General features: G+C 52.6%; 1 protein-coding gene across 1 annotated transcript in view; it reads right to left on the reverse strand.

Moving 5' to 3' along the window:
* SLC4A5 (solute carrier family 4 (sodium bicarbonate cotransporter), member 5) overlaps positions 1 to 8,545 on the reverse strand; it is a gene marked incomplete at both ends in the record, with an annotated part of 8,908 nt that extends 363 nt beyond the window's left edge. The window contains 11 exons of the mRNA XM_010294190.1: positions 404 to 517; positions 940 to 1,140; positions 1,625 to 1,686; positions 4,202 to 4,473; positions 4,589 to 4,722; positions 5,083 to 5,257; positions 5,414 to 5,557; positions 5,924 to 6,078; positions 6,255 to 6,342; positions 6,434 to 6,591; positions 8,490 to 8,545. Of these exons, the coding sequence (XP_010292492.1) occupies positions 404 to 517; positions 940 to 1,140; positions 1,625 to 1,686; positions 4,202 to 4,473; positions 4,589 to 4,722; positions 5,083 to 5,257; positions 5,414 to 5,557; positions 5,924 to 6,078; positions 6,255 to 6,342; positions 6,434 to 6,591; positions 8,490 to 8,545 (1,559 nt within the window). The remainder of the gene's footprint in view (positions 1 to 403; positions 518 to 939; positions 1,141 to 1,624; positions 1,687 to 4,201; positions 4,474 to 4,588; positions 4,723 to 5,082; positions 5,258 to 5,413; positions 5,558 to 5,923; positions 6,079 to 6,254; positions 6,343 to 6,433; positions 6,592 to 8,489) is intronic.
* Positions 8,546 to 8,882: the final 337 nt, after the last annotated feature.

Consider the following 8,882-nt stretch of genomic DNA (forward strand, 5'->3'; position numbering starts at 1 on the left):
GATGGCGGGAAGAGAAATCTTTGGCAACGCTTCCAGAAAGGGATTTTATTGCGTTTTTTTACCTTAAAATCGGTAGGCACTTGGAGCTTTGGGGTGTTGAGTCCGAAAAGCACATCCAGCCCCACAAACATTAGTATGGACATAAAGATAGAGAAATCGCTAATAAGTTTACGCAGCTGCCGGGAGCGAGAGATGGGAAGAAAAGAGAAAAGGGGGGAAGAAAACAACAAAAAAAGGAAGGAAAAAAAGTCACAGAATTAGAATATTCCCCCAGAAAAGACAAAGTAGCTTTTAAGGCGGCGTCCGGACACCACGGGAGCCGCGATTTTCCCCGACAACTGGTGAGGGGCTGGAAAGAGAGAGCGGGCGGAGGAGGGAGGGGTCCCCCCCGGCGCGGGCGAACCTTGATGATACTGGGGATATGGAGTTTAGGGGTGTCCAGTCCGAAACAGGCATCCACTCCGCAGAAGAGGAGGATGGAGAAGACATTGGAAAAATCAGCAATGAAAGCCCTGACCTGGAGGCAAGACAGGGAAATGGGGATGGAGAGGGTAATTAATGGGGTGGTGAGGGTAATTAATGGGGTGGTGAGGGTAATTAATGGGGTGGAGAGGGTAATTAATGGGGTGGAGAGGTTTGCTCCTGCTTCAGCGTCCTTCCCCGGGGCTTTCCAGCTCCTCTCACCCGCAGGTAACCCGGGTATAACCCACAAAATGCAGATTTTTTTCCCCTTTGCATCGCAAGGGGAGGGGGTATTCGGCATGCAAGAGCCGAATCAGCGGCTAAAAGCTCAGGGAGGATTCTCCTTATTGCTACCAACATCTCCTAGAAACGTAGATTTATTTTCCTGGAGCTCTTTGCAACCAGCAAAGAGACCCACAGCTCCCGTTTTTCCTGCCTCTCGGAAAAGAGGAGGGTAAAACCCGGCGCTTTCCTTACCTTGGTGGGGAAATAGCGGCTGAATTTGAATTTTTTCAGCGTCAGGGTCATGGAGTAAGTCCCAAAGAAGAGGATGAAGGACATAAGGGCCAGGTCGGGCACGAATTTACAGGATTTCCCCACTAAGCTGCCGCCGTATTTGAGACATTCCTTCTTACTCAGCTGAGTCCAGTCCAGAGCTGTTAGGTTAATAGCATTGTACTGGGGAGAAAGCCCCCCCAAAAAGCAAAATTAGCATTTTAAGTAATTGCAGTGTGCAAGGAAAAGGGGATTGCCTGGCCAAAAAAGCAAAATTAGCATTTCATGCAATTGCAGCGTGCAAGGAAAGGGGTATTTCCCAGCCAAATAAAGCAAAATCGGCATTTTCAGCACTGGCATCGTGCAAGGAAAGGGGTATTTCCTGGACAAAAAAAGCAAATCTAGCAGTTTAAGTAAGGAGAAGGGTATTTCCCAGGGCTGCTGCCACTGGGAGCCCCATACCCACAGGAAAACCCCGGAACTGCTATTAATTTGGGCAAAAAATTGGGGATTTGGTGCCGCCGAGCCCAACCGTGAACGCAAAACAACGCAAATCCCGCACTCCCCCGGCTCCGAGCCGGCGCGCATCGCTCCCCAGGTGCGGAAGTCCCTGGGATTTGCCCTCCCGTGTCCCAAATTTCCCGTCGGGATGAGCAAACCCGCTTACCAGAGAAACATTAGTGGTGTTTGGTGCCACTGGAGCTGAAGCATCAAAGAAGGTCGCGTTGGCTGCGGGAAAGGAGTTTGTTATTGAGGTTTTTGGCTAATATCGAGGGGTTTGGTGTCAAAAGCAGCCGGGCTTCACCCAGAGAGGCACAGCTCAGCCCGTCCGGCGTGAAAGCAAACACCGGGTCGAGCACATCTCTGAGAGCCGTGCGGGGATCGGCACCCCGAGGGTGGACCAGGATTTGGGGAGAAAACCCCCCATTTCTAACCCCGCAGAGACTTCTCCCCGATTAATCCCGTGCGCCGGCGGCGAACACGGCTTCTCCTTCGGTGCCTTCTCCCTCCAGGGCTGGCAACTGCCGGCGGGGAGGTATTTTTAGGAGCTTCCCAGCTCCTAAAATTTTTAGGAGCTTCCCAGGGAAGCCACCGGCAGCGGGGCCGAGCATCCCGACACCCACTCTTAAAACAACGAGGGTAGAAGACTGAAAAAGCAGGTTATTATTTTTGGGGAGGCAGCACCCACTCATGCCCAATTTGCCTTTTTTACTCATTTTTTTAATTTTTCTAAATATTTTAGTGTCTCTCTGCAAAAAAAATCCATCCTTTCTAGCCCCCTCCGGTGCAAAAAGCAGCTCTGCTTGGCTCTTCGGGCGACGCAGCTCTGCAGCTTCAGGAGCACCCACGTTTTTTATGGGTGCCCCTTAGTAGGGTCCGGGACCGCTCTGCCCCCCATTTTCCCTCCGATCCATCCTCTTCCTGCGCCGAGTGGGAATTTCGGCTGCCCCGACCCGGCGCCGAGGATTAATGGAGGAGAAGCGAGTGCTGGGTTAGAAGCAGAGACCCCAGGGCTGCCGAAACCGGGTCCCGGGAAATGGCACTGGCAAACCCAACATTAAAAAATTATTATTATTATTAATTTTTTTTTCCCTCGATAACCTTTTATTTTTCCAGAAACAGACCTTATTTATGGTTTCTGCAACTTAGAGGGGTAGCGTACCACTGGGGGTATTTTAAGAGAGGAACCCTAAGGGCTCTACATAAACCCTTTTATCAGAGCAGAGAGAAAAGTAAAATACATGGAAAAAAAATAACAACAAAACCCCCACGGGGGAAGAGTATCAAATATTAAAAGAGTTTTAATATTTAGAAGGTGATACTCACTTGAGATTGAAATCAGCCCAAATTGATGTGTGCAGCAGAGACAAATATGGTACAAATCAGTTATAATAATAAAAAATCAGAACTAATTAAAAAAAAAAGATTAAAAAAAAGGATGTGGGGAGAATAAACATTTCTCGATATCTAGAGGAACGGAAATTCCAACGCAGACACCGCTGCCTGGGGTGCCCGGGGCAGCAAGGGCGAGGAACGGGGCTGGGTTGCAAAGAGGTTTAAGGTTTTTGGGGTGCGGATGTCTCTCGGCTGACCGGGGTTTCCTCGGAACGGGGGCTTGGAAGAGGGGGAGACCTCCCCAGAGGCTGAAGGCTTCGCCTTCCTCCTGCGTAAGGCTGCAGGGGCGAGTGCTGCCGGGCAGACGCCGGCACTCATGGGTGGATGGAGATGCTCATGGTCCCGTTTGGGGTATTTCAGCCCCCCGGGGATTGCGTCGGGCGTCGGGCTTCGCCTTCCTGCGGGTCAAATTTGGGAGGGTTTGGGTTCGGAAAGGATCGCGTCGTCTGCGGGCGGCTCCCCACTGCACGCAGGGCTTTCAAAACCCGACGGGATCGGGTCACTCAGTGGGTGGTTGATAGAAAATGAGAAAAAATACAAAATTAAACCCAATAAATGTTATTTCCACTGCGGCAGGTAAGAGCTCTTCTTGCAATGGCAATTGGCGACACGTGGCGTGGTAGGTCTTGGATGCGTTTATTTCTGGGGAGAGCTTCACCATCACAGCGCTCTGTCTCCTCTGTCTGCAGCTGATACTCCCCAAAATCGTTAGCATTTAGACTTCTTAAATAAGTTCAGCTCGCCTGAGAGCAGGCGGTCGCTGCCATTAGCCCAAAGCGAAGATCTCCGCTCCCTTCCCGGTGGCCACGGGAGCATCTGAGCTGCACAATTCGGACCGGGGAACATCCGGTACCTCCATCCAAGAGCAAAACCGGAGGAGGCATCAAAAGACGGTCTGCTCAGAGCCTGATGGCCTCTCCTTTTTGAAGAGGAGTAAGAAAGAGAAGAAAAAAGAGTCCAAGGAGGTTTCCACACCCAACTGGGACATCCTGGGGCGTCCCAGACACCGGAGAGGACAAAATCCCTCCAGCGCAATTGCTGGAGGATAAGTTTCCATTGGCAGCAGGCTGGAATTAATGATCTAAAATGTCTTTTTCCCCCCCTATTTCCTTTTTATCCATCCAGGTCTGCCTGCTCGAGGCTGAGGCTCTGGCTCTCTGGCACTGTTCGCCCTGTCTGACACACTCATCCATGGGGGACAAGGCTATACTTCCGTCTTGCCCACGCTGACCGAGTAGCTGTCTCCTTCCATGTCCTCAGCCAACGATCCAACGGGATTTTATCTGCAGCGAGACCCCCCCATCCCCTTCATCTTTCCCATTTGGTGCTGAAAAAGATGTGTACTCACCTGGGTCGGGAGCAACGCATTCGCACTTGTACATGGTCACGTAGTCCGGCTTGAAGTCCGAATTGATGGGATAGTACTTGAAGGCTCCGATCATCTTCTTGATGGCGTCATAGATGAAGATGAAGCTGATGAGGGTGGAGAAGCCTTCCTCCGTGAAGCGGGTGATGTACTTTATAATGAAGCTGGCGTCAGTGGCCACCAGGATAAGGCACTGTACGGCAGAGTGCAAGCCGATCCAGAGGCGAAACTCCATGTAGTCGATGCCGTTGCCTCTGAAAGCGGGGACAAGGCCAGAGAGGCCCCGTGAGAGCCCGCCGTGGGCTGGAGGACAGCTCCCATCCCAGTACGGATGGGTGCTGGTTCCCCCCAGCATTGCCCAGCACCTACTTGCTGAAGTCAAAGAGCAGCTTCTCGAAGATGAGGATGGGGCCGGTGCTGCTGAGGATGATGAGCGGCTGCCCGGCGAAGAGGCAAAACATGGAGCCTGCCATCGCTGTGCCGAGGAAGCTCTCCATGACGCCCTGGGATTGGATCAAACCCGGTGTTACGGTGATGCTGTGCCACATTACATCCCTATGGACACCCCGAATGGAGATGGGAATTAAGGACCTCTGCTTGGACCTATATGGGATGGTTGCAACCATGTCCTCATGCTCCTGGCATTGCCACTGGGATGGGTTTTCCCATCCTGCAGGTGTTTCAGGACTGCCAGTCCCACTCGGAAATGAATTTCCGTCTCCAGCATTAAAGCTTGGCGTGGCCCAAGGAGGGTAAAACCCATGCCATGCCATGCCATGCCATGCCATGCCATGCCATGCCATGCCATGCCATCCCTGCTTGTTGTTCCCAAGCCAAAGTGACCCCCACTCCTTGGACTCAACCTGGTAGTTGTCCGTAGCATCTCCAAGCAAGCCCCCGAACGTGATGGCGTTGGTGATGCAGCCCAGGTAGATGAACAAGATGGCAGAGATGGACTGGATATGAAAGCCTTCATAGAAGTCGCTCGGGAACCAGGGCAGCTTCCTCTTGATATCCAAATAGAGGCCACCGCAAAACCTGGGGAGACACCACCAAGGACCAGATGCATGTGCCTTCCACCAAAATAGATACGGTGCTGCGCAAAAGCCTGTGCCCAAAAGGGTTTCACCCCTCTGTGCCCCAGAAGACCACAGAGAGCCATCAGATGTTGATGGGTGCTGGGGTGCTGCTCACCTGCCAGTCCACGTGAGCTCTTCCCCGATTTCATGAACTTCGGGCATCTCCCCATCGTCGCTGCCTCCTCCACCACCCCCGGCACCTGCCCCACCGGCCATGCCGTTCATCTGCCCCACTTCATTCAGCGAGAAAACCGATTTCCTGCAGGAGAGAGCCATTGGCGTCGGCCACGGCACCTGCCCTACCAAGCTGGTCCTGATACAGGGACCATGACCAAGGCCATGGTATAGCTCTCTGCCTGCACTAGAGCTTGGGTTTCGGGGTGACCTTGGAAAGATCAAGAGCTGGATTTGCTCAGCCCGGGGGGGTAATGCAGATTTTACAGAGTGGAAATGGCTCTGAGCTGATCTGGGGGCAAAAACTGCTGAAAAAGCAGCATTGCTGGAACATTTGCAGAGATTATTTCTAGGGATGAAGGCAAGCAAAGCTGCTGTCCTCCAGCATCTCCAAAACAGGAGAGATGGGGATGGCTACAGGGCTGGGAGCAGCCCCACGTCTCCCACCCACCTCTTCTCAGCCGAGGGCACTTTTTTGGGTGGCTCGATCCTAATGTTGGGGTCCCACTCGCCGGGTGGCAGGACGATGACTTCATCCAGAAACTCATCTATGCCAGCGATCAGGTCTTCTCTATCCCTGGCTCTGTAGGCAACGTCGCTGAAGAGCTGGGGGTTGAGAGGGGGGAGATGTCAGCCTGGGAACGGTGTCCAGCACGCACGTGTCCCACGTCGTTACGGGATTTTAAAGCTCATTCGTTTGGGTGATAGGATGGAAATCGCTTTTTCTTCTCGGCTCTGAGCAAGGGCATTCCCGGCAAGGGCCGGGCATTGGGTCTACTCACATCATCCACCATGAGGGTTGCTATGGCTCTGCCGATCTCGTTGTAGGATTTGGCTTTTCCCGTAGGACCAAGGAGAATAAAGAGGAACCTGGGAAGGGAAAGGCGCTGTGTTGGCAACCTTGGACCACCGGCATCCGTGAGACCACTCGGTGCTTCGGACGTGGAGGAATTGCACTCACCTGGTGGGGACGGGCACCTCCGTCATCCCTCCCAGCATTGTCGCCTGGAGGAGCCGCACGAAAGCCACGAAGGGCTTCTCCAGGAACTCCACTTCTCCCACCAGCACATTGGAGGCCTCCGCGTCCTTGGGGATCTTCTTGATGAACTTGTTCTTCAGCTGTTGGGAAGATGAGGGTAGGGAAGGGAGCGACTGCCAAAATTTGGCCTTTCTCCCTCTTTTCCACACCCTGAACACAAAAGCTGAAGCCGCAGGCTCAAACCTCTTCGTCTCCGATGGTCCCAGGACTCCCAGAGGTGGGAATTCAAGAGCCATATCCAAGAATAAACCAACAAGAATTCATAAAGCTGAATTTCTTCATTACTCAAACCCATCACTAAGCCCGAGATTAACTTGAAACCACACGTTCGGGGCTCCCTAATACAACGTGCAACCGGGTGGTTTGCAAAAGGTGCTTTGCTGCGCTGGGGTCTATGCAAGGAAAACCCCGTGCAATCCACCTGCGGAAAATCTGAGCCCAAAAATACGGATCCTGGAGCAAGCCAGCATGCATTTTTGCAAGTCTATTTGCAGCCCTGCAGCCCCAGGCTCCCCCGGGACCCTATATAATGCAGAAACACCACTCGGCGCCATGCACGGGGGATGTTTTTGTAGCTCATTTTCCCCCAATCTCATCCTCAGAGCAGGAACAAATAATGCAAGTAGGAAACCTCATTCATGGATTTATTCCTCGGGTCTCTTCTCCCCTGCAGCTCTTTCATTATTAGTCTAAAAGGGTTCAATACCAACCCAGGCAGGGTGTTATTATAATCTATATGCCAGCATGAGGGGAGGCATGTGAGCTGGGCAGCAAGCTCTCCCCTTTCTAATCTTTTAAACCCAAATGGAAAAAAAAAATAATAATAAAGCAACTCCTCCAATGCAGCTTGGAATAAGCAAGAGCAGGAGTTAACAGTGACCACTAAGCTTCATGTAACACTTAAAAAGTCCCTTTGTAGTGGGCCTAATAGGGCGATTAAACCTAAATGCTTTGCATATTTTGGGATTAACCCTCCACACCCCACTGCTGGAGGCTGATATTTGGGGTTCGTTAGCGGGCAGTTGGCTTGCTTTACTGCAGCTCTAATTTTGGGAGGTGCTCCGGAAACCTTCTGCCTCCCTGATGTCGTGGCATCCCCGTCCCGTAGCTCCCAGCAGCGCATGAATTTCCATCCCTAAATTGCATCACCCCAGGTAAGCCCCGCAAGGACACGCAAGCTGTCATCCCAAACCATCCCAGACCCACGTCGCGTTTGATTTTCCCTTAGGCTGAAATCACGCACAAAGAGAAATGAAGCAAAGCCCATATAACGCAACGTTCCCGGCTGAATAGCCCCGATAGCGGGGTGGAGGTGGGACATCTCACGGAAGAACGGATCCATGGCTTCGCCAAGCAGAGATCTGCCCACGAGCGGCCCGAGCAGCCCGACCCCCTTCCCAGCCCCCCTGTGCGAAGCAAACCAGGGATGGAAAAGCCCCCGCCGGGCTCTCGCTGAGCTTTGCGTTAAGGAACCCACATCCGTCATGCTGGAAACGGAGGGAAAAGCGGAACCCGCCTCCGTTTACACACCGTTATCTCCAGAGCCGTATTCACGTTTGCAGACCCAAGGGCTTGGGTGGGATTTACCCCCCGCGACCTGCCCTTACCCAGCCAAGCGAAAGCTCTTTTAGGATCTCTGCACTCTTCCCAGCACCCTTCCTTTCCTACCTAAAGATTTTGAGGAATTTTAGGATTATTTTTATATTTATAAGGATTTCAAGCTACATCAGCATCCTCGCATGTCCCTAATTCTGCCTTCAACTTGCAAGCACAGGTATTATTTCTGGGACAGCCTTCCCCCCCGAGTTAGCAGGGATCAATACATGTATTAATTTCCCTAATTAGGAATTTGTGTGCTTATCGACCGAGCAAAGCCGCACAAGGCTCACATGGACCTTAACGACCACCGAGCCCCTGCCCCATCGCGGGTCAGGCCAGAGACGCTCCCCACAGCATCGCGGTTTTCGGGGACGGTTACCTGGTCGGTGCTCGGCGTGTCCGAGATGTCGTTCATGCTCCGACTCTGCGCGTGACCTGATGGAGAGAAGAGAGAGAAGGTGAGAAAACCGCCCCGTGACGCACAGACGAATTTCAGCGCCACGTGCCAGGAAAAAAACGTGGCGGGAGGACTTCAGTGCGCAGAAAAAACCCCATTATTTAATAGCTGGGCTTGCAAACCAGATGAAAACCCAAGAATATGAGTTTTTCTGCTATCGGTCACCCCGGGGTTACACAAACCACATCTCATTTATGGCTGTGGTGGGATCCCCTGGTAATCGCAATCGCCCGCTCTCGCATCGCAACTCGATTTTTTCTCCTGCTTCTTTTAGGACCGTTTCCGCCTCCCCGCCGCCCTCCCCGGCTTACGCAG

The sequence above is a fragment of the Phaethon lepturus genome, unplaced genomic scaffold (assembly GCF_000687285.1).
Source record: "Phaethon lepturus isolate BGI_N335 unplaced genomic scaffold, ASM68728v1 scaffold46759, whole genome shotgun sequence".
Taxonomy (NCBI): Eukaryota; Metazoa; Chordata; class Aves; order Phaethontiformes; family Phaethontidae; genus Phaethon; species Phaethon lepturus.